This window comes from Anomaloglossus baeobatrachus, assembly GCF_048569485.1.
Source record: "Anomaloglossus baeobatrachus isolate aAnoBae1 chromosome 5 unlocalized genomic scaffold, aAnoBae1.hap1 SUPER_5_unloc_20, whole genome shotgun sequence".
Lineage (NCBI taxonomy): Eukaryota > Metazoa > Chordata > Amphibia > Anura > Aromobatidae > Anomaloglossus > Anomaloglossus baeobatrachus.
In genome coordinates, this window is record NW_027441796.1 from 258,799 (window position 1) to 284,524 (window position 25,726).

The window sequence follows — 25,726 nt, forward strand, 5'->3', positions numbered from 1 at the left end:
TTGTGTATTATGTACTATGTACTAATTTGTACTGGATCATGTACCATGGACTAATTTTTCTGCAGAAGCCTGCCTATACTGGGCCTTAATATTTGTGTTTTGTTTTTTTTTTTTTTTTTTTTGTTTTTTTTTTCTTTTTTCTTGGTTTTCCTGATAGGAAGCTGTTATCTATCAGACAGTGTGATTACATGAGCACTTTGTACTTAATACATTCTAGTACTATTGTATGGCCATCCGTAGTGTAATTATTATTTTAATTCACTAACTATCTAGGGCAACTAGAGGGTGAGCCGACGTGGAACGGGGGCGCCCAAAACAGTTACGGCGTCATACCCTCCGTTGGTAGGTAGGAGCAAGGTCCCATAGGGTGCTATAGGGACCCCATATATTTAGCTCCTCCCCTTCATCATCTACGCCCTTTGTGTGTTCACTATTAATGGGTGTCTAAATTTTAAAATATATCAATAAAAGTTTAATATTAATTGAAATTGAGGTTTTTTGTTTTTCGTATATTGAACTCAATTGGTCCTATTGTATATGGTTTTTTCACACTCTGAATATGAAAATGGCTTTTCCCTTGTGTGAAATCTTTGATGCCAAACAAGATTTGATTTCCGAATAAAACATTTCCCACACTCTGAACATGAATATGGCTTCTCCCCTGTGTGAGATCTTTGATGCTCAACAAATTCAGATTTCCGAATAAAACATTTCCCACACTCTGAACATGAAAATGGCTTCTCCCTTGTGGGAGCTGTTTCATGTTCCACATCCCTTCTGTAACTTTCATTTTGCTTACAATTCTGTGAAAAATCGGAATTTTGGACTGGTTTGAAAAGATCAGTTGTTAAAGCTTTCCGAGAAAGGACTGGAGGTATATCTGGGACAACAGCATGCTCTTCATATGTATCATGTGTTATACTTTGATCATCTGTTTTAAATTCTGAAGATATCAGATTTATATCCGAACGCCCAATAGAGTCATCTGCTAAAAATAAACACAATGTTATTATTTTATAATGATATCTTGAAAATACATTTATTTTTTTTAAACCATAATATAAGAAATTAAATTAGGAAAAAAATGTATTCTGAATCTGCTATCTAATTTTGACATCTAAGAATTACATCTTCGTTACTTCGGATCTCCCATTCCTAGCACCAGTTCTCTGGAATGTGTTACAGTAAATAATCTGATGGATTGTCACAATGTGATTGCAGGATAATGAGGGACAGGGGGCTCCTATACTGTCCCTCACACTAGGGGACCCTAAGGTATTCCTAACCTCTGGATTACCCCTGAAGATGGAGATGCCGGAGTCCCGTGCATTACTGTCTTCCTGATCAGATTTATTCTGTGATCCCCTTGGGAAGAAAGGGACAGGAGTATGATGGAAACACAGATTAAGACAGATGGGACAAATTGCAAACTCATAGAAATAAACAGTGACAGACTAAGGACAAAAGCAAGAGGAGGAAGGTAGCAACAAAAAGACAACAAGAGTTGACACCACAACAGTTCACAGCAATAATGCACAACAACCACCTGTAAGTCTGGATCACAAAATCTCACCAGATCAGTATAGGTAACCTATAACTGGCATTAATGAAATAGTCCAGCCAGCATATACAGAATGGGAGCAAATGATACTTTCTCCTCTACAGCATGTGATGAAAGACATTGTCAAACATGTCCTTAAGCAGTCCTATGATTGGCATACAAATAAAAGGAGAATGGGGGCCCTGTGAAACTACTCAGTTTCCACTTCCTTTCCCTTAATGCCAGTCCTGTATGCCAGCCTGTTGTCTGTTCAGTTCATTTAGACTTCTGTAATTAAGAGGCCTTTGGTTCCATCATGTCAAATTACTTTGCAATCATCAAAGGTCTTTAAACAATCAACCTTAGAATACAACTGATGGGGACCCTAAGAGAGTTGGGTTCCTGAGAAATTGTGAATTTGACTCCTCCCAATACTGGCCCTGACTGTAACTAGGCCTTATTTTTGGAGTAGGGCTTATATTTCAAGTATTCTCCACAAATCCCATAAAATCGTGCTATGGCTTATTTTGGGGGTAGATTATATCTTCAGGGAAACAGGGTATTCATGAACCCTCTGCAGATCTTTGAGTTGCCTTCATAATGACATAGAGATGGCACTGGAAACAAACGGCAGAAGAAGCAGAAGCAAAGAAAATACAGCTGAAAAACCAGAGCAAAAAGTCTAAAAATGTAAACACAAAATTAGTGCAGAAAGTACATGAATAGATATCTTTTACTGGATAGAGCTGGAGGAAACACATCCTGAGGAACATCGGGATCTTCTTGTTTACAGTCCTGTGGGAGAAGAGGACGGGGACATCTCTCTGGTGTTGTCCTCTTACTGGATAGAACTGGAGGAGACACATACACGGACTGAATTCATTCCTTACATACAGATAATTATAGGCCGTGTGTATTTAGTCCTGTCTATTACCTGGTGATGTGAGGGGCTGGGGAACCTCCATCATGACGTCCTTGTACAGATCTTTGTGTCCTTCTAAATACTCCCACTCCTCCATGTAGAAATAGACGGTGACATCCTGACACCTTATAGGAACCTGACACATACAATGATACCGTCACCCCCGATCCCTTCATAGCGTTACTGTATAATGTCCCAGCATTCCCAGCAGTGTCACCTCTCCAGTCAGCAGCTCAATCATCTTGTAGGTGAGTTCTAGGATCTTCTGGCCATTGATGTCCTCATGTATCGGGGGGTGAGGTGGAGGCCCCGTGATTGGGCTCAGGGGTCTTCCCCATCCCTCAGACACAGGGGCCTGACAGCGCTCACTAGAGGTCTTCTTCACTACTGTGTAATCCTGGTTATGGAGAGACACAGTAATAAATCTCACTCCAGACATTTCCAGAGTCCTCACCTCTCCAGTTCTGTCCATCTGTTATTCCCATAGATAAGAATGATGTAATGTGACGTCATCAGAATCTCTCACCTCTCCAGTAAGCCGGAAGAGGATCTCTAGGGTGAGGTGTAATATCCTCTCCGCCATCTTGTCCCTGTCCATATCCATCCTTGATAGAAAATTTTCTTAAAACAGAATAAAATCACTGAGAGGATCCGATATTATAAGGACCTGAATGGGAAGGAGATGAACCCATATGTAAAATTAATGGAGGTAAGATATCATTTGGGTAGAAAAAAAAATTTCAATATGAAACGTGCTATGTAAGTAATGAAACCAACCGATAAAAGTAGCACATTATTTTTATAGCAATATAAATACAATGAAAGGTGATCAGTTACCCATATTGCATCCAGAATGGTATCAATGAAAATGTCGGCTCATCAAGAAAAAAAACAAGTTACAAGTTTACAAAAGTGATTTTTATTCACCACTGGAGATGAGCGAACCTGAAGTTGCGATACAAAATCAGAACCCCAGAAAACAATAGTCATGTTCGGAGTTCGGATGCTTTACGTATATAAACCACTCTCGCGAGGATCGCGGTGCTTGGGTACGCTCGGTGCTCAGCCCAGTATGAGCCGCTTGCAGCGTTTGATCGGCTCACACTGGGAGTAACAACAACGTGATTGGATGTAGTGTGCACAAACAAAAAAATAAATAGAAAAAATCCACTATCCGCCGGAAGTGATGTGATTATGGCTGCATGTGGGTGGAGACATGACCTGCCCAATTAATGACTTCAAATAAAGTTCAGGTTAAGTCTAAGTCCAGAACCGATCTTTACAAAAGCTCAGCTGGATCAGGAGAAGCCGAACGTCCACGGGTCCACTCATCTCTAGTCACCGCTAAATAATAAAATCTGATATTGCTGTAATCACACTGACCTGGAGAATCACGCTGACCGCTCACTTTCAGCACACAATGAATGTAGTAAAAACAATGGTGGAATTATTTTTTTTTTTCACCATTTCACCGTACTTTGAATTTTTACTTAATTTCCAGTACATTTTATGGTAAAATGAAAAACTATGAGTCATCTTCAAAAAAAAAATTTCATACAGCAATGTGGATTGAAAAATAAAAGGACAATTGCTCCCGGAATAAGAGAAGGAAAATACGAAAGAGCAAAAACTAAACATTTCTGAGTTTTTCAGTTAAGAACAGGGCAATGGAATTAGGATTTGATGTATTCTTGTTTCTAACGGACGCAGAGGGGCCCGGCGTTGATTCATATGCGGCCTGTGCGATTTCTTTCTGTTATTTATTTTAAGAAGAAAAGAAAATGCTCACATGGCTCCTGTTCAGCCCCCGTGGACTACTGACCTGGCCTCTGCATCGGGGTCCTGCAAATCATTTTCCCCATCTCAAGACTAGTGATACGGCACAGTGAGAGCGCTTGTATGGAAATCAGATCACGGAGACAAGTGTGGCCGTAGTGGGGTCCCTCTTATACGAGGGTCACAGAGCTCACAGATGGTGTACAGATCTGTGCACTGGGTGACACACACAATTTACCTCCCATTTCTTGTATGAAGGCAGCAAAATAGTGAAAATTAACACAATTGAAAAATGTGCCCACATTATATTTCCCTTTTAAACTAGAAAAATTATGTAAATAAAAAAGTTTAGATAGTCTTAACTGGTTTCGGAGCTCGTAGACTTTAAACATCCGGGTCATCTGTCACGCTCCCGGTGTCCCAGCACCACTCCTTACCCACTGATCCGGTCACACCAACCCGGCACCGCTCCTTAACCACTGATCCAGTCCACGTGTCCACCGGTCATGGCTGCCGCTCCCGCTCGTGCTCTCCTGTATCCTGCTCCTGGTCTTATGAGTCTGAGGCTATGTGCGCACGTTGCGCAAATACATGCAGTTACGCTGCGCTTTGTAGCGCAGCGTAACTGCATGCGTCCTGCGTCCCCTGCACAGTCTACGGAGATTGTGCAGGGGCCATGTGCACGGGCCATATGCACGTGGCGTTTTAGAGCGCAGCGCTTCGGCTATTGCCGAAGCGCTGCGTTCTAAGAAGTGACATGTCACTTCTTCCGTGTGCTTTGCCGGAAGCTCCTGCTCTGTCTATGGCAGGAGCTGCAGGCAGAGCGCATGGAATCGGCTTCACAATGGACATTTCTGCAGCGATTTAAAGCGCACATGTGCTCTTCAGATCGCTGCAGAAATTTCTGCAGTGAACTGTATGCAACGTGCGCAAATAGCCTGACACTGAGTCTTAGCCACATGTTTCTGTTTAGGACCGGGCCGCGCCCACTCTCCTGGTCTTATAGGCCCAGCACACCTGAAGCAGGATATGACATAGGGCTGTGCTGGGTATACAAGACTGGCCTTTCCATGTGGGCGGGGCCTGATCAACGTGTCTTGAAGCTTAGTCTTGAAAGCTAGGTGCCCAGGTCCCCTTGGCCTTGTTCCGTTACCTGTACTACTGCTTGCCATTACTACCCGGCACCTGTACCAGTATTCCGTATTGTCCTAAGGAACTCCGTGACCCCAGTGACTTTGTTCCACCCCTCCCCTGTGGGACGCTGTCCCCGTCCCGGCCACGCTAGTGCTCCGGCTACCGTGTACCTAGGCCTCCGGTGGGGTGCACGGTCCGGTGGATTCACCTCCTGGGCCTACCAGTCCTCCCTGGAGCTTACATCATCTGACTCCTACTTTGCAGTGATGTTCTACAATGTCATTACATAGCAGTGCATCTATACGCAAACATGTAGCAACGGAGAATAAATCCGTCCATCTCTACATAAGGCAGAGATGGTTTATTACTGCCTCTGCCTTCTGTCACTGTATACACAGCTGTGCGGTGCAATGCAGCTGTAACGGTGAGGGATCTAACAGTGACGCAGATCTGTGTGTAAGAGCCCATCCACCATCGGTATGTGCCAATTGTAATTGTTTGGGGTCTGGTCTGGGGGGGTTCTGCTTTCTTTTGAGGGTGTCCATTTTCTTTGGGGCCTGAGAAGAAGAGATCCAGCTTCCGAATTGTCTTTAAAAAACTTAGCAATTCTTTATTCATTTAAAATACAGAAAAAAATGGACATGGACATACACCAAGATATAATGAAATGGGGCCAGAAAGACATGGAAACAGCAACACGTTTCAAACATGGTCTGTGTTCTTTGTCAACCCCAATGGGAAAATTTACCCTAAGTTATATAATAAGTCCACTCCAGCCAATCAGGCATGGAGTGGACTTAATCAGTAGAAACACACAATACACATGTTATACAAACAAAGGATCACAGCAATCTTCCAAAGAGGGATACCACTTAGAAATAGATAAATAAAGCAAATTTAAGAGGCATAAAATGTAACTTTTAATCTAGTTATATTAAAAGTTTTTAACCAAGCTAGTAACCCAAAACTCACTGGACTGCTGGTACAACCAGCTTAAAGTGTAATGTCCAGGGAGCCTATGACATATAACAAAATAATCAACAAAAACAAAACATACATAAAGAAAATATTGAGCATGATAATCTCACTCAAGGAAGAGACAGTGGTCCCAATAATGAGTGCCAAAAAAATTATCAAAATTAACTCAATATAAAAAACCATATAGCGTGAAGTGGTCCTCAAAGGAGGAATCCACCAATATTAAGGCTTATTTACAGAATGAGTTGTAAACGATCTCACCCATTCATCGCAGCTTGGGGTAAACGAATCTTCCTCTATGGGTCCTCACAGCATCCAGCTGGCCCTATAATATCCCTGAGGGAAACTAATAGTATCTGTTGCCCCAATGACTTCCGCCCTCACAAGGGCAGACCACATCTAACCCTCTCTTAGTGCCCCTACAATGTTCCTGGCCCTCGTCCCGACGCGTTTCATCTTTCTAGAATCATCAGGGGACTCTGGAAACACATAGGAGGTCAGAGGTCCTAAGCCCAAGCTCACATAGCACACTGAGTCATGGGGGCAACAGATACTATTAGTTTTCCTCAGGTATATTATAGGGCCAGCTGGATGCTGTGAGGACCCATAGAGGAAGATTCGTTTACCCCAAGCTGTGATGAATGGGTGAGATCGTTTACAACTCATTCTGTAAATAAGCCTTAATATTGGTGGATTCCTCCTTTGAGGACCACTTCACGCTATATGGTTTTTTATATTGAGTTAATTTTGAAAAAATTTTTGGCACTCATTATTGGGACCATTATCTCTTCCTTGAGTGAGATTATCATGCTCAATATTTTCTTTATGTATGTTTTGTTTTTTTGATTATTTTGTTATATGTCATAGGCTCCCTGGACATTACACTTTAAGCTGGTTGTACCAGCAGTCCAGTGAGTTTTGGGTTACTAGCTTGGATAAAAACTTTTAATATAACTAGATTAAAAGTTACATTTTATGCCTCTTAAATTTGCTTTATTTATCAATACAAACAAAGGGAAAAAAATAAAAAGTAAAACATACAATCAACATATGTTGATTAAAAAAAATCAACAATTAAAAAATTGTATGTATATACAAATATAAAAATACATAAAAATGTATAACAGCATAAACAAATTCTAATAATGAAACATAACATCGTGCCTCAGATTCAAACCTTAGGTGATTTTGTTTTTGAATGGAAAATCCAAGCATAAATAGAAGCACATTAACCCCTTCAGCCCCCAGCCTGTTTTCACCTTAAAGACCCGGCCATTTTTTGCAATTTTGACCAGTGTCACTTTGACAGGTTATAACTCTGGAACAGTTCAACGGATCCTGGCGATTCTGAGATTGTTTTTTCGTGACATATTGTACTTCATGTCAGTTGTAAATTTAGGCCGATATGTTTTGCGTTTATTTGTGAAAATTTCGGAAATTTGGCGAAAATTTTGAAAATTTTGCAATTTTCAAAATTTTAAATTTTATGCCCATAAATCTGAGAGATATGTCACACAAAAAAGTTACTAAATAACATTTCCCACATGTCTACTTTACACCAGCGTAATTTTTGAAAAAAAAAAAATTTCCGTTAGGAAGTTAGAAGGGTTCAAAGTTCATCACCAATTTCTCATTTTTCCAACAAAATTTACAAAAATTTTTTTAGGTACCACATCACATTTGGAGTGATTTGAGAAACCTAGGCGACAGAAAATACCCAAAAGTGACCCAATTCTAAAATCTGCACCCCTCACTCTGCTCAAAACCACATCCAAGAAGTTTATTAACCCTTTAGGAGCTTCACAGCAACCAAAGCAATGTAGACGAAAAAATGAAAATTTTACTTTTTTAACACAAAAATGTTACTTTAGCCATAAAAATTAGTATTTTCACAAGGGTATCAGGAAAAATGCATCATAAAATGTATCGTGCATTTTCTCCTGAGTACGCAGATACCCCATATGTGGTGGTAATCAAATGTTTGGGCACACAGCAGGACTCGGAAGGCAAGGAGCGTCATTTGAATTTTTGAGTGCAAAATTAGCTGCACTCATTAGCGGACGCTATGTCGGGTTTGAAGACTCCCCGAGGTGCCTAAACAATGGAGCTCCCCCATAAGTGACCCCATTTTGGAAACTAGAGCCCTCAAATATTTTTTCTAGATGTTTGATGTGCACTTTGAACCCCTGGGGGCTTCACAGAAGTTTATAACGTTGAGCCGTGAAAAGAAAAAAATTTTTTTTTACCACAAAACTGTTGCTTCAACCAGGTAGCTTTTTTTATCACAAGGGTATCAGGAAAAAATGCACCATAAAATGTATTGTGCATTTTCTCCTGAGTACGCAGATACCCCATATGTGGTGGAAATCAAATGTTTGGGCGCACGGCAGGACTCGGAAGGCAAGGAGCGCCATTTCACAGCAAAATTGGTTGGAATTATAAGCGGACGCCATGTTGCGTTTGGAGACCCCCCTGAAGTGCCTAAACAATGGAGCTCCCCCACAATTGACCCCATTTTGGAAACTAGACCCCTCATGGAATTTATCTAGCTGTTTAGTGAGCACTTTGAACCCCTGGAGGCTTCACAAACGTTTGTAATGTTCAGCCGTGAAAATATTTTATTCTTTTTTTTACCACAAAATTGTTTTTTCAAACAGGTAGCTTTTTTTTCCACAAGGGTATCAGGAAAAAATGCACTATAAAATGTATTGTGCAATTTCTCCTGAGTACGACGATACCTCATATGTGGTGGAAATCAATTGTTTGGGCGTACGGCGGGGCTCAGAAGAGAAGGAGCGCCATTTCACAGTAAAATTGATTGGAATTATTAGCAGACGCCATGTTTCATTTGGAGACCCCCTGAGGTGCCTAAACAATGGAGCTCCCCCACATGTGATCCCATTTTGGAAACTAGACCCCGCCCATACAAAAAAAATTAGTTTGGCGAAATAAAAAATACAGACATCAGTAAAAAAAAAAAAAAAAAAATGAGCGCCTGCTACTAAGACCAGTGCCAAACGTGAGAGCAATGCACGAGTCTCGCATCGCATCATCCACTGCAGTCTGGAAGCGAGCAACTGCGCTGGATAATGCGATGCGAGAGGGCGGGGCGGCAGATGAGAAAGGGCGCAGCGGATGGAAGATGGGAAAGGGCGCAGCGGGTGGAGGAGCGGCAGAGGATGGGAAAGGGCGCAGAGGATGGATGATGGGAAATGGCGCAGCGGATGGATGGGAAATGGCGCAGCGGATGGAGGAGCGGCAGAGGATGGGGGGGGGGGAGGTGAGATGGGGATACCTACCTTACAGGATGGATCTAGGCAGCAGGATCACAGCAGACAGAAGAGGCAACAGATGAAGGAGGCAACAGATCGAGGAGGGTGAGAGGGGGCAGTAGATAGAAAATGGGAGAGAGCAGGCAGCAGATCGGGGAGTGGGGCAGAGTCTGATGGGAGAGAGAGATGGCACATGGAGGAGGGGGGGCCCCGGGGGGAGGGTGGCTTGCAGCACATGTAGGGGGAGGGTGGCTTGCAGCACATGTGGGGGAAGGGTGGCTTGCAGCACATGTGGGGGAAGGGTGGCTTGCAGCACATGTGGGGGAAGGGTGGCTTGCAGCACATGTGGGGGGAGGGTGGCTTGCAGCACATGTGGGGGGAGGGTGGCTTGCAGCACATGTGCTGCAAGCCAGCCACCCCCCCCCCACATGTGCTGCAAGCCAGCCACCCTCCCCCACATGTGCTGCAAGCCAGCCACCCCCCCCCCCCACATGTGCTGCAAGCCAGCCACCCTCCCCCACATGTGCTGCAAGCCAGCCACCCTCCCCCCACATGTGCTGCAAGCCAGCCACCCTCCCCCCACATGTGCTGCAAGCCACCCTCCCCCCACGTGGGAGGAGGGTGGCTTGCAGCACATGGAGGGATAGGAGGTGTGGCGATGGAGAAGGGGCAGCCGATGAAGGAGGCGGCGGCGGCCGCCGATCGGGAACAGTGGGGGCCGATTCGGGGGCAGCAGCGGCTGAAAAAGGTGGGTGCGACGGCGGCGGGGACAGTGGCGAGCATGGCGGCGGGGACAGCGGTGGATCGGGAGCGGCGGCGGGGACAGCGGTGGAGCGGGAGCATGGCGTCGGGGACAGCGGTGGATCGGGAGCGGCGGCAGGGCGATCGGAGACAGCGGCGGGGACAGCGGTGGATCGGGAGCGGCGGCGAGGACAGCGGTGGAGCGGGAGCATGGCGCCGGGGACAGCGGTGGATCGGGAGCGGCGGCGGGGACAGCGGTGGAGCGGGAGCAGCGTCGGGGACAGCGGTGGAGCGGGAGCAGCGGCGGGGACAGCGGTGGAGCGGGAGCATGGCGCCGGGGCGATCGGAGACAGCGGCGGGGACAGCGGTGGAGCGGGAGCATGGCGCCGGGGCGATCGGAGACAGCGGCGGGGACAGCGGTGGAGCGGGAGCATGGCGCCGGGGCGATCGGAGACAGCGGCGGGGACAGCGGTGGAGCGGGAGCATGGCGCCGGGGCGATCGGAGACTGCAGCGGGGACAGCGGCGGAGCGGGAGCATGGCGCCGGGGCGATCGGAGACAGCGGTGGGGACAGCGGTGGAGCGGGAGCAGCGGCGGGGCGAGCGGAGACAGCGACGGGGACAGCGGTGGAGCGGGAGCAGCGGCGGGGCGATCGGGGACAGCAACTTACCGCTCTCCTCGGCTTCCAGGGACGGTCACAGGCCGCAGATCCACATTGATTGGAGAGAGCGGTCACAAGACCGGTCTCTCCAATCAGAGCTGGGGGCGGGTGAAGCATCGATCACCCAGCTCCAGCCAATGGCCAGTGCTACAGCAGCACTGATCAGGGCTGGATTTCAATGTTCCAGCCATTTTCAATGGCTGGAACATTACAGTGGCTGTAATTGGCTGAGCGGCATTCGTCAGCCAATCAGAGCCTCTGTAGGTTCGGGGAGGAGGCACCACCCCTCCTGAGGTCAGGCAGAGGTCCCCTCCTTCCCGAATCTACCGTTTAAGTAAACAAATTTCACTCCCCGGTGCTCCGGGACCGCGATTTCGCCATGACGTACTGAGTACGTCATGGGTCGTTAAGGGGTTACGGTCATGGAGTGGCCCAGTCAGACTCCAGACCTTAATCCCATAGAAAACCCATGGAGGACATGAAGCTCCAAGTTGCCAAGCAACAGACTTAAAATCTTAATTGATTTAGAGATGATCTGCAAAGAAAAGTGGAGCAAAATTCCTCATGACATCAAACCTCATCATCAACTGCAAAGAACATCTGACTGCTGCGCTGCCAACAAGGGGACGGCCACAAAGTATGAAGTCTGGTTTGCCAGAGAAATCAAATAATTATTTTTCTCTGCAAAATGCAAATAAATGTATAGAATTTATACAATGTGATTTTCTGGATTTTATTTTGCATTTTCTATGACTCACTGACAAAATTAAGTAACCCTTAAAATTATCAACTGTTCATGTCTTTATCAGTGGGAAACTTACACAATCAGCGAGGGATCCAATACTTATTCCCTTCCCTGTAAGTTATTCACATCCGGGCTCCGCACTGCACTGGATTTTATTGTTGGGATTTTTTATTTTTGTTGATAAAAACCTGTAAACAAAACCCCAGGAAAAACCCGAATAAGAAACCGACTTCAGCCTCGTCATAAAAGCAAAAAAACAATAAAGACTACGACAGGAACAGGAAGGAAAGAAAATAATAGAGACCCTGCACCTACCTCCACCTGCAGAGCCGCACACTAGATATATAATACTTTGCACCTACCTCCACCTGCAGAGCCGCACACTAGATATATAATACCCTGCACCTACCTCCACCTGCAGAGCCGCACACTAGATATATAATACCCTGCACCTACCTCCACCTGCAGAGCCGCACACTAGATATATAATACCCTGCACCTACCTCCACCTGCAGAGCCGCACACTAGATATATAATACCCTGCACCTACCTCCACCTGCAGAGCCGCACACTAGATATATAATACCCTGCACCTACCTCCACCTGCAGAGCCGCAAACTAGATATATAATACCCTGCACCTACCTCCACCTGCAGAGCCGCACACTAGATATATAATACCCTGCACCTACCTCCACCTGCAGAGCCGCACACTAGATATATAATACCCTGCACCTACCTCCACCTGCAGAGCCGCACACTAGATATATAATACCCTGCACCTACCTCCACCTGCAGAGCCGCACACTAGATATATAATACCCTGCACCTACCTCCACCTGCAGAGCCGCACACTAGATATATAATACCCTGCACCTACCTCCACCTGCAGAGCCGCACACTAGATATATAATACCCTGCACCTACCTCCACCTGCAGAGCCCCACACTAGATATATAATACTTTGCACCTACCTCCACCTGCAGAGCCGCACACTAGATATATAATACCCTGCACCTACCTCCACCTGCAGAGCCGCACACTAGATATATAATACCCTGCACCTACCTCCCCCTGCAGAGCCGCACACTAGATATATAATACCCTGCACCTACCTCCCCCTGCAGAGCCGCACACTAGATATATAATACCCTGCACCTACCTCCACCTGCAGAGCCGCACACTAGATATATAATACCCTGCACCTACCTCCACCTGCAGAGCCGCACACTAGATATATAATACCCTGCACCTACCTCCACCTGCAGAGCCGCACACTAGATATATAATACCCTGCACCTACCTCCACCTGCAGAGCCGCACACTAGATATATAATACCCTGCACCTACCTCCACCTGCAGAGCCGCACACTAGATATATAATACTTTGCACCTACCTCCACCTGCAGAGCCGCACACTAGATATATAATACCCTGCACCTACCTCCACCTGCAGAGCCGCACACTAGATATATAATACCCTGCACCTACCTCCACCTGCAGAGCCGCACACTAGATATATAATACCCTGCACCCACCTCCACCTGCAGAGCCGCACACTAGATATATAATACCCTGCACCTACCTCCACCTGCAGAGCCGCACACTAGATATATAATACCCTGCACCTACCTCCACCTGCAGAGCCGCACACTAGATATATAATACCCTGCACCTACCTCCACCTGCAGAGCCGCACACTAGATATATAATACCCTGCACCTACCTCCACCTGCAGAGCCGCACACTAGATATATAATACCCTGCACCTACCTCCACCTGCAGAGCCGCACACTAGATATATAATACCCTGCACCTACCTCCACCTGCAGAGCCGCACACTAGATATATAATACCCTGCACCTACCTCCACCTGCAGAGCCGCACACTAGATATATAATACCCTGCACCTACCTCCTCCTGCAGAGCCGCACACTAGATATATAATACCCTGCACCTACCTCCACCTGCAGAGCCGCACACTAGATATATAATACAATGCACCTACCTCCACCTGCAGAGCCGCACACTAGATATATAATACCCTGCACCTACCTCCACCTGCAGAGCCGCACACTAGATATATAATACCCTGCACCTGCCTCCACCTGCAGAGCCGCACACTAGATATATAATACCCTGCACCTATCTCCACCTGCAGAGCCGCGCACTAGATATATAATACCCTGCACCTACCTCCACCTGCAGAGCCGCACACTAGATATATAATACCCTGCACCTACCTCCACCTGCAGAGCCGCACACTAGATATATAATACCCTGCACCTGCCTCCACCTGCAGAGCCGCACACTAGATATATAATACCCTGCACCTACCTCCACCTGCAGAGCCGCACACTAGATATATAATACCCTGCCCCTACCTCCACCTGCAGAGCCGCACACTAGATATATAATACCCTGCACCTACCTCCACCTGCAGAGCCGCACACTAGATATATAATACCCTGCACCTACCTCCACCTGCAGAGCCGCACACTAGATATATAATACCCTGCACCTACCTCCACCTGCAGAGCCGCACACTAGATATATAATACCCTGCACCTACCTCCACCTGCAGAGCCGCACACTAGATATATAATACCCTGCACCTACCTCCACCTGCAGAGCCGCACACTAGATATATAATACCCTGCACCTACCTCCACCTGCAGAGCCGCACACTAGATATATAATACCCTGCACCTACCTCCACCTGCAGAGCCGCACACTAGATATATAATAACCTGCACCTACCTCCACCTGCAGAGCCGCACACTAGATATATAATAACCTGCACCTACCTCCACCTGCAGAGCCGCACACTAGATATATAATACCCTGCACCTACCTCCACCTGCAGAGCCGCACACTAGATATATAATACCCTGCACCTACCTCCACCTGCAGAGCCGCACACTAGATATATAATACCCTGCACCTACCTCCACCTGCAGAGCCGCACACTAGATATATAATACCCTGCACCTACCTCCACCTGCAGAGCCGCACACTAGATATATAATACCCTGCACCTACCTCCACCTGCAGAGCCGCACACTAGATATATAATACCCTGCACCTACCTCCACCTGCAGAGCCGCACACTAGATATATAATACCCTGCACCTACCTCCACCTGCAGAGCCGCACACTAGATATATAATACCCTGCACCTACCTCCACCTGCAGAGCCGCACACTAGATATATAATACCCTGCACCTACCTCCACCTGCAGAGCCGCACACTAGATATATAATACCCTGCACCTACCTCCACCTGCAGAGCCGCACACTAGATATATAATAACCTGCACCTACCTCCACCTGCAGAGCCGCACACTAGATATATAATACCCTGCACCTACCTCCACCTGCAGAGCCGCACACTAGATATATAATACCCTGCACCTACCTCCACCTGCAGAGCCGCACACTAGATATATAATACCCTGCACCTACCTCCACCTGCAGAGCCGCACACTAGATATATAATACCCTGCACCTACCTCCACCTGCAGAGCCGCACACTAGATATATAATACCCTGCACCTACCTCCACCTGCAGAGCCGCACACTAGATATATAATACCCTGCACCTACCTCCACCTGCAGAGCCGCACACTAGATATATAATACCCTGCACCTACCTCCACCTGCAGAGCCGCACACTAGATATATAATACCCTGCACCTACCTCCACCTGCAGAGCCGCACACTAGATATATAATACCCTGCACCTACCTCCACCTGCAGAGCCGCACACTAGATATATAATACCCTGCACCTACCTCCACCTGCAGAGCCGCACACTAGATATATAATACCCTGCACCTACCTCCACCTGCAGAGCCGCACACTAGATATATAATACCCTGCACCTACCTCCACCTGCAGAGCCGCACACTAGATATATAATACCCTGCACCTACCTCCACCTGCAGAGCCGCACACTAGATATATAATACCCTGCACCTACCTCCACCTGCAGAGCCGCACACTAGATATATGGCTGCTCTGTGCTTACAGGACCTGTGATGATGTCACATGGAGGGGAGGAGTCAGGGGTCACATGATCAGCTCCTCAGTGTATGCAGGACTCTGCTGTGCTGGGTGTCATGGTGCTGGATGAGGGGAAGTTTATGTCAAGGGCTCATAAAGTGCGGCACAGAAATCCACAAACAGACACGTAGCAGAGGTCTGAGAAGATCGGGGACAAGTAGCTGAGATACTGGAGACCTCAGACAGTCACTCCTTTGTGATATTTTGCCGCATTTACTGTAGTGACTTCAGTTGTTGCTTGTTTGTGTTTCTTTCTACCTTACGTTTTGTATTAAGCATGTGCAATGCAGCTCAAGGGGGTTCACATCAGGTGATTGACTCGGCCATTGCAGAATATTCCACTTCTTTGCCTTAAAAACCTCCTGTGTTGCTTTTGCAGTATATTTGGGTCATTGTCCATCTGTTCTGTGAATCGCCATCCGATCAACTTTGCTGCAAATGGTTGAACCTGAGCAGAAAGCCTCAGACTCGCCCTGTGCACTTCAGAATTCATCCGCCTCCTTCTGTCTTCAGTCACATCATCAATAAACACTAGTGACCCAGGGCCATTGTTAGCCCTGCATGCCCGGCCATCACACTGACTCCACCATGTGTTACAGTGGATGTGGTGTGCTTTGGATCATGAGCCGTTCCAAGCCTCCTCCATACTTGCTTCTTCCCATCATTCTGGTACAGATTGATCTTAGTCTCATCTGTCCATAGAACTATTCCAGAACTGAGGCGGCTTCTTTAGATGCTTTTTGAAAAAGTCCAAGCTGGCCTTTTTATTTTTAAGGCTGATTAATGGTTTGCTCCCTTTAGTGAACCCTTTGTATTTGCACTCATGACGTCTTCTCTTTATGGTACTCTTATGTAACACCCCTTTAGGCCTAAGCCACACGGCGAGAAAAGCGGTGCGAGTGGAGTGCGATAAAACATCGCATTCCACTCGGACCAATTTTAGCCTGTGTGTCAGCGCACATGAGCGATTATTTTCTCAGCCCTAATCGGTCTGAGAAAACAATCGCAGCATGCTGCGATTGTAATGCGAGGCTCTTTTCTCACGCACCCATTCAGGTGTACCACAAGTGCAGAGCAAAAATCGCAATAGCCGGCTACAGAGGAGGAGAGAGGGAGAGAAATCCCTCCCTCCCCTCTGCAGCTCCTGCCCGCCCCTCCTCAGCGTTTGGCAGAGCCCTGCAGCTGAGGTCCGCTCACACGGTCAGACCTCAGTCGCAGGACGCACGCATGACACTCGGCTTTGCTGTGCTGCCAGCGCGAGCAGAGTGTCATGAGAGAGGATCGCAGTAGATCCCCGTGTGGCCCCAGCCTTAATCTGCTGCTGCGGCAGGGTGTTCGGTAGTTCTCACCTTGATATGACGCAGTGCCTCCACCCGAATCTTGCTAGGAACTCTAGGGAAATGCAGAAAGGTCTTTGTCTTCTGCTAGGGGTCGACTCGGGAAACCTCTGCCCACGCTCCGTACACACTAACAATAACAGATGTTAGAAATCTTAACAGGTTTATTTGCAGGACGATGAAAACTGGCAATTGCAGGGGAAAAGCAAATAAAAGTGAACAACAGGTAATGTTATACAGTATTCTACAAAAACTAAGGAAGGGCTCTTTGCAATAGACCTGAAGGTTAGGGGTAATGCTTCCTCTTTAACCTACACCACACACTCTGCTGACTAATTACTAGAGATGAGCGAACCGGTCGCGCTTCGGCTCGAGCTCGGTTCGCCGAACGGAGGTCCCGTTCGAGTTCGGTTCGTCGAACGTTCGACGAACCGAACTCGAACCAATAAGCTATAATGGGAGGCAATCACAAACACATAAAAATGCATTATAAATGTACACATACAGTTAATAAACATTGCCATAACACTTACCGGTCCCCGCGATCCCTCCTGCACTCTGTCTCCTGCCGCTATTGCATCCGATGATCGCTGAATCCTCCCGGTGACCGGCACTGCCAGCAGTGATGCAGGACCTATCGTGACGTCAAAATAGCCATGTGACCAGTCACGTGGCTATTATCTCATTGGCTACAGACTGGTCACATGACTATGACGCGTCATGTAGGACCTGCGAGTGCATCTCTCCGGTACACGGTGCACATTTGTGTATCGCCGTGTACCAGCGACATGCTGTAGCACACGGTCGACTCCCCGTTCCGTTAGGGACCGGCTGACACAGCCGGTCATTAACGGAGATCACCGTTGCCATAGCAACGCAGTTAGCAGTGACGTCACTGCTAACCGCGGCTCCGGGAATCACATGATCGGAGCCCTGTTGCTATGGTAACGCGTCTGTCACCGCCAGCAGCCACCAGCACTGATCTCTCACTCCATGAAGGCTGCAAGGTGCTTTCCGTGCAGCCATCACGGAGTGATTTCTGCACGGGAAGCAGCGTCTTCCCCCATTCAGCAGTGATGGAGCAGAGCTGCATTTGTTGAACGAGAAAGACAGAAGACCATGGATCGTGGAGGGCTGACAGGGGGTAATAAAGATGGAATCTCTAATGTGTCTGTGTATTTATTTCTATTAAAGTATTTTTTCTTTGTTTGGTGTCTTTTTTTAACCCTTTATTGGAGATTCTTAATGGCTGGGTCAAACGTGCCTGACATTAAGAATCTCTGGCTTAATACTAGCTAATAAAACAAAGCCAGTATTAACTCTTGATTACCCAACAAGCCACCCGGCTTCAGGGCTGTTGGAAGAGTTGGATACAGCGCCAGATGATGGCGCTTCTATGAAAGCGCCATTTTCTGGGGCGGCTGCGGACTGCAATTCGCAGCAGAGGCGCCCAGAAACCTCGGGATAACCTGTGCTGCGGATTCCAATCCCCAGCTGCCTAGTTGTACCCGGCTGGACACAAAAATGGAGCGAAGCTTACGTCGTTTTTTTTGGTGGGCAAAAAACTTCTGCATACAGTCCTGGATGGAGTATGCTGAGCCTTATAGTTCTGAAGCTGCTGTCTACTCTTCTCCATACAGACAGACAGCAGCTGCAGAACTACAAGGCTCAGCATACTCCATCCAGGACTGTATGCAGAAGTTTTTTGCCCCCTGAAAAAATTATGTGGGCTTCGCCATATTTTTGTATGCTAGCCAGGTACAGCAGGCAGGTACGGCTGCCCCCAACCCCCAGTTGCCTATTTGTACCCGGCTGGGAACCAAAAATAAAGGGAAGCCCTTTTTTTATTATTTCATGAATTTCATGAAATAATTAGAAAACAAATGACGTAGGCTTCGCCCCATTTTTGTGTCCAGCCAGGTACAACTAGGCAGCTGGGGATTGGAATCCGCAGCACAGGTTGGCCTGAACTTTCTGGGCTCCACTGCTGCGAATTGCAGTCTGCAACCGCCTCAGAAAATGGCACTTTCATAGAAGCGCCATCTTCTGGCGCTGTATCCAACTCTTCCAGCACCTGCCTGCTATACCTGGCTAGCATACAAAAATATGGCGAAGCTCACATCCTTTTTTGTAGTTTTTTGGCAAAAAAAATAAAAAATGCGTCCCTGGATTTTCCATTGCCAGTGAAGGTAACACCAAGCAGTGGGGGTTAGCAGCCAGTAGCTGCTTGGATTACCCTTAGCTAGCAATACAAAAAATGCAGCGGGAGCCCATATATATTTTTTTTAATTATTTATTTAAATAACTAAAAACAAAATGGGCTTCCTTGTATTTTGATTGCTGGACATCACAGTGCTGTAAAAATAAATCTTTAAAAAAAAATGACGTAGCGCTCCGCGGTATTTTTGATTCTCAGCGCAGATAAAGCAGACAGCTATGGGTTGCCACCCCCATCTGCCTGCCGTTACCTTGGTTGGCAATCAAAATACAGGAAAGCCCATTAATTTTTTCTATTTAAAAAATAGTTAAAAAAAAAATGGACGTTGGGTCCCCCCATTTTTGATAGCCAGCTAGGGTAAAGCAGACGGCTATAGCCTGAAAACCACAGCTGGCAGCTTTACCGTGGTTGGGGATCCAATGTGGAGGTCCCCCCAGGCTCTTTTTTATAATTATTTTATAAATATTAATAATTACACAAAAAAAGTAGGGTCCCCCCCCAAATTGGATCACCAGCCAAGGTAAAGCGGACAGCTGTGGTCTGGTATTCTCAGGGTGGGAAGGTCCATAGTTATTGGGCCTTCACAGCCTAAAAATAGCAGGCCGCAGCCACCCCAGATGTGGCGCATCCACTAGATGCGCCAATCCTGGCGCTTCACCCCAGCTCATCCCGTGCCCTGGTGCAGTGGCAAACGGGGTAATAAATCGGGTTGATACTAGCTGTAAGGTCAAGTGACATCAAGCCCAGCAGTTTGTGATATCATGGCGTCTACTAGATACCCAACATCATAAACTGTCAGTACTAACAAAAAAAAAATCGACAAAAGAAATTTATTTGAAAAAACAGTCCCCAAAACATTCCCTCTTTCACCAATTTATTGTAAGAAAAAAAATAAAGGGGTCCCACGACGACTCTGGACCGTCTAGAATATGAGGGGGAGACACTCAGGGAACGTATCCCCCATTTTCTAGGAGTGCTGTCACGCTCCCCGGCTCCCCTGCCACGCTCCCCAGCTCCTTTGCCAGGCGTCCCCCGCTCCACGGCCTCCATGCTCCCTCACCTGCGTCCTCCAGGCAACCCGGTCCCCGGTCCCGGCGCCCATCTGCGATGCTGAGCGCTCCTGCCTCCTGTGCACCGCTCCCTGCTCTGGCTTCTGGCACCCGGGTCTCGCGCATGCGCATTAGGGCGCGCGCGCGGTCATTGACCCTCTCTTAAAGGGCTAGCGTCCTCCAACAGGATATTGAAGATTCAGGTGCAGGGTATACAGGGGGTTCCTTTCCAAGTGGGCGGGGCCTGTTCTTCGTGTTTGCTAAGCTAGGAGTCAGGTCTCCCTGTGCCATTATCTCGTACTTACCTATCTCTCTTGTAGAGCCGCTCCTGTCTCGCCAACCGGTCCTGACGGTTCCAGAACCCCGAATGGACTGTCCGCCATCTTCTCAGTTCCTACCGTCTCAGATCCCTGGATCCGTGTGGTGACCGACCTCCCCGTTCCGCTGGTTTCGGACCCTGCCTGACATCATCTCGGCCTCCGAACCTGCGCTCCGTCACCCGGACTACCTTTAGAGACTCCGTGGTCCCAGGGACTTCTACACCCACTCCTCTGAACAGACTGTCCTGCTACCCGTAGTGCTTCGGCTACCGGGCACCTTGCCCTCGGTGGGGTGCTCAGTCCAGTGGATCCACCTCCTGGGCCTACCCGTCATCCTGGTCCTAACAAGTGCAGACCCTTCATGTGAGGAGTGTGGGTCCAATGAATCTGCACTCACTCTCCCCGGGTCCACAGCAGCAGAGTCCATGTCGTAATGGTTGCTACCAAAGCTGCAATGCCCTGCTCATGAGGTAAGGGCATGCCTAATCAGGAGAACTATTCTACATTTCCAAATATTGGTATTTGCTGATATTATTGCTATTCCACCTACTATATATTGGGGATAGGATCTTGGAGATGGAATACCCCTTTAAGTCCAGTTATCCAGCTGAATGAATACTTAACAACAGAGCTCGCTATTTAGATGTGTTTTCTTGTGGCGTATAACGGACTCTCATGTTTGGTAGTCATTCAGCAGGGCAACTATAAAAGCAAATCCCTCCATTTGGAAATGTAGTATAGCTCTCCTGATCAATTATGTTCCTTACCTCATGAGCAGGGCATTGCAGTAATAATTATAATTTATTCATTTATATAGCGTTATTAATTCCATAGCGCTGTATGTCTTTGGAGTGTGGGAGGAAACCGGAGTACCCGGAGGAAACCCACGCAAACACGGGGAGAACATACAAACTCCTTGCAGATGGTGTCCTTGGTGAGAATTGAACCCAGGACCTCAGTGCTGCAAGACTGCAGTGCTAACCACTGAGCCACTGTGCCGCCCATTTAGATTACAGATGCATAACCACCACTCACTGTGTCTGAACACAGGAAGCTGAGCTGACAGCCGCTCTGTGCATGCGGCAGCGTCTATTGTGAAGGAGAGGGCCGCGGGTGATCAACGCTGCACAGGTACCGTGGGACACCGGGGAACACCGGTGGGGTTATAGCGGGTGACCTGGCAGGGCCTGGGGAGGAGTTTTCTGTCGCATGTGTCATGGCACATGCGACAGAAATCAGAGGAGTAGGGTGAATGCGGCCGGCGCGCTGCTGTGCGCGCGGCCATCTTGGATTTCTGGGAGGGCATCAGGGGGGGCACTTTGGCGACATCGGGGGACCGGAGGGGGCCGGGGAGGAGATTTATCATGTTTGTTCATGCCAGATGGGAGATAAATAATTTTTTACCGGCGCTGTCATTTACTGTAACGTGATCATCGGTGTACGGTGTATACCTGTGATCACGTGAGCGGGGACCGGAAAAACTGTCCTGAATCATGATCTCCAGGGTCTCAGCTAGCCCTGAAACCCCGGAGATTTTCTGATGCTGGGGGCGCTATTCACTTATTTCTGCCTGCTGTTTATAAACGGCAGATCAGAATAAGGCTACATTAACACGACCAATCCATTTTTGCGGTCTGCAAAAAACAGTCCGTTTTTTTTCACGGGTGCATCCGTGTGGCATCCGTTTCCGTTCCGTATACGGTCCGTATGTCATCTGTTTGTCATCCGTGTGCCTTCCGTTTTTTTGTGTACTGCAAAAAAACTGAAGGAGGGTAAATGCATAAATTTACCCAGGATCCATAGCTTCATCCTACATGAGGCGGTCACATGTTCACTCCAGTGCCATTTTCTACTGCTTTTCACAGCGTAGAGCGCTCTGGTGATTTTCTTGTTCTTGTGCACTTCATATCAGTCTTTTCTGTCATTATAATGGCAGAAAGACACATAATGTCCCACTCTCCTGCATTTTGTAATTTTGCACCCTTTGGTGCCTTTCATGTGGCACTAAGGGGTGCTTAGCTTTGTATTTAGCCAAAAAAATGAAAAAAAAAAAATGACGTAGGGTTCCCCCTAGTTTTGTAGCCAGCTAGGGTAAAGCAGACGGCTGCAGCCTGCAGACCACAGCTGGCAACCTCACCTTGGCTGGTAATCCAAAACTGAGGGCACCCCACGCTGTTATTTTAAATTAAATAAATAATTAAAAAAAAATAACACGTAGGGGTCCCCCCAAAATTGGATCACCAGCCAAGGTAAAGCAGACAGCTGGGGTCTGATATTCTCAGACTAGGGAGGTCCATGGTTATTGGACTCTCCCCAGCCTAAAAATAGCAGGCCGCAGCCGCCCCAGAAGTGGCGCATCCATTAGATGTGCCAATCCTGGTGCTTCGCCCCAGCTCATCCCTGGCCCTGGTGCGGTGGCAAACGGGGTAATATATGGGGTTAATACCAGATGTGTAATGTCACCTGGCATCAAGCCCTGGGGTTGGTGAGGTCAGGCGTCTATCAGATACCCGACATCACCAACCCAGTCAGTAATAAAAAAAAATAGACGACAAACACATTTTTATTTGAAAAAACACTCCTCAAAACATTCCCTCTTTAACCAATTTAGTAGAAAGAAAAACAAATCCAGGTCTGGTGTAATCCAAGGGGTTGCCATGACGATCCACACTGTCCCAGTCAATAAAGAGCAGAATGTTCCCCATTGGCTGGGAGAGCAATGCAGTGACCTGAGCTAACATCAATGGGTCAGCCCAGGTCACTGCAGGGCATGACAAGTGCTGCTGTCAGCGAGGTACATTACCTGCGCTGATCTCCAGCACACTGACAGCACCTGTCACTGAGTTCAATGACCGCCGCCTTCACAGCCAAGTATCGCGAGAGGCCCGTGACGTCACCGCTAGTCAGTCTCGGGTCAGAAGCGAGAGAAGGTGATGTGACAAGCAGCGGCCATGGAGGACAGTGACAGCGCTGAGGTCGGGATGGCGGGACTTCATCACCGCAGGTAAGCCGAGCGGGACCATGTGTGCAGAGTGTGTGTGCAGAGTGTGTGTGTGTGTGTGTGTGTGTGTGTACGTGTGTACATGCCGCGGGCAGGAGGGGGCGGAGCAAGCTGTATCCTGCACGTAACTAGGATAAACATCGGGTTACTAACCAAAGCGCTTTGGTTGGATACCCGATGTTTATCTTGGTTACCAGCTTGTGGCAGGTTGCCAGCGATGGCTCCTGCACACTGTAGCTGTAAAAAGCCCTGCTAAAACTATTGAATTTTAGCAAAAAAGCTCGAGTTCTAGTTCGATCTAGAACAGCCCCAAAATCACTTGAACCGCGAACTGGAGAACCGCGAACCGCGCTCAACTCTACTAATTACTATCTACCAACTAACAGCTGCAGCCTCACAAATGACAGTCCCAAATTGGAGCCCCAGTTGCAGCGGTTGTTGGCGCACTTGCTGTACGTTGGTGCACTTAAAGTAATGAAGGTAGTATTTCCCCAGGGCTGGTCCTATGCAAACTCCCAGTTAGTGCAATCAAAAGTCCTCTTTAGCAAGGCCTTGTAATTTGCTCCAGCACAGTTCTCAAACACAACAGTGCCTCTTTAACCATGATAGAGACAGAATTGGAGGAGTTGGAAAAAATCTATTAAAAATAACTGCTCAGTTGAGCGGATTACCAGGATGGAAACGGAGATTGAGCAAGGCCTTCCTTTCTAAGTTAGAAAAGGAAATTAGTAGCCTAAAATTAAAGAAATATAATAGGGACCTGTCAGATTACACCAATACGACGGTCTACAGGTGGCACTCTAGATCACGTCTGGGCTATCGAGCCAAGACTTTGTCTCATGGCCAATCAGCTTCTATGTCTTCATTGGTTTCTGTTGGCGGTTCGTCCTCTGGGATGTCAAGTGGAGTATGTGAGTCTGAACAAAGCGTGGGGGCCCGTGTTAAGTCTATCCGGAATAAGCAAACATCAGCTAAATCGAATGACAAACACGGCAAAAAACAAACTACAGGTGATTAACCTTTCCACGCACCCTCTCTGATGCCCAGTTGGACATGCTGTCCAGGGGCCTAACATTTTCACAAACTAATCATTTCGACTTTTTTCAGCATTAAAGGTGTACATTTATTCGCACGCAAGATAGTTTTGAAAAAACTTCATCATAAACGAGACAATAGTGGTTTGGATAGCCCGGCCGAGAGGGAGGCGTTACAGACCCTTGAGGATCTTCTGCTTGAACAGTCCAGTGTCTCTACAGGTGTGTTCCCAAAATCGCTATTGCCCAGATCTACTAGATTTCCCCCCTTGTCCCTTTGTCCTGCCGTTGAGGTTTTCACTAGATTAGTGGTGGATAAGTTTAAACAAATCACGGTTAAGAGACAAGGTGATAACCTAACTCATAAACAAAGATCTGCTCTTTCTGAACTGAGCAATTATAATGACATTGTTATTAAACCAGCTGACAAGGGGGGCAATATAGTGATCTGGGCAGTGGAGAATTACGAGAAAGAAGCTTTACAGAAGTTTCGTGATAAGGACACCAACATGAGGCTGCCATCTAACCCCTTGTAAAATATATACGTTATTCCCAAATAACAATATTAAGATATAAAAATCACACCAGTAGTGTATAATACAAGAAATTTGACCGTCAGGTCACATATATACATAGTACAATATCATTTGAAGGATAGGCATAGATATTCAACAGGGATAAGGTTCACATATAAGGGATCAAATCGGAGCTCAGGACTTAACTTTGAAACCATATTTCGGTTTATTCAGGCAGCGCCACATAGTAAGGGAATGTAGGAGGTTTGCTGTCCATGAAAGTCCAGGTAAGTATATGCTGATGCTCTACAAGTGTCCCCTTATTTTTTAATAATAGCAGGAGTGAGCCATCAAATTCATGGTAGAATTACAACAGTCTCCACCTCGACGCGTTTCCCCACATAATAAACATGTGGTTCA

The 25,726-nt window shown here is 47.3% G+C and overlaps 1 protein-coding gene across 1 annotated transcript in view; it reads right to left on the bottom strand.

Moving 5' to 3' along the window:
- Positions 1-416: 416 nt before the first annotated feature.
- The window catches only part of LOC142258974 (gastrula zinc finger protein XlCGF66.1-like), a 56,236-nt gene continuing 30,926 nt past the window's right edge, over positions 417-25,726 (bottom strand). The window contains exons 2-6 of the mRNA XM_075331516.1: positions 11,845-11,956; positions 2,989-3,129; positions 2,680-2,859; positions 2,475-2,598; positions 417-2,391 (exon numbers count right to left, since the gene is read on the bottom strand). Coding sequence (XP_075187631.1) covers positions 2,243-2,391; positions 2,475-2,598; positions 2,680-2,859; positions 2,989-3,066 — 531 coding nt within the window. The 5' untranslated portion in view covers positions 3,067-3,129; positions 11,845-11,956 and the 3' untranslated portion in view covers positions 417-2,242. The remainder of the gene's footprint in view (positions 2,392-2,474; positions 2,599-2,679; positions 2,860-2,988; positions 3,130-11,844; positions 11,957-25,726) is intronic.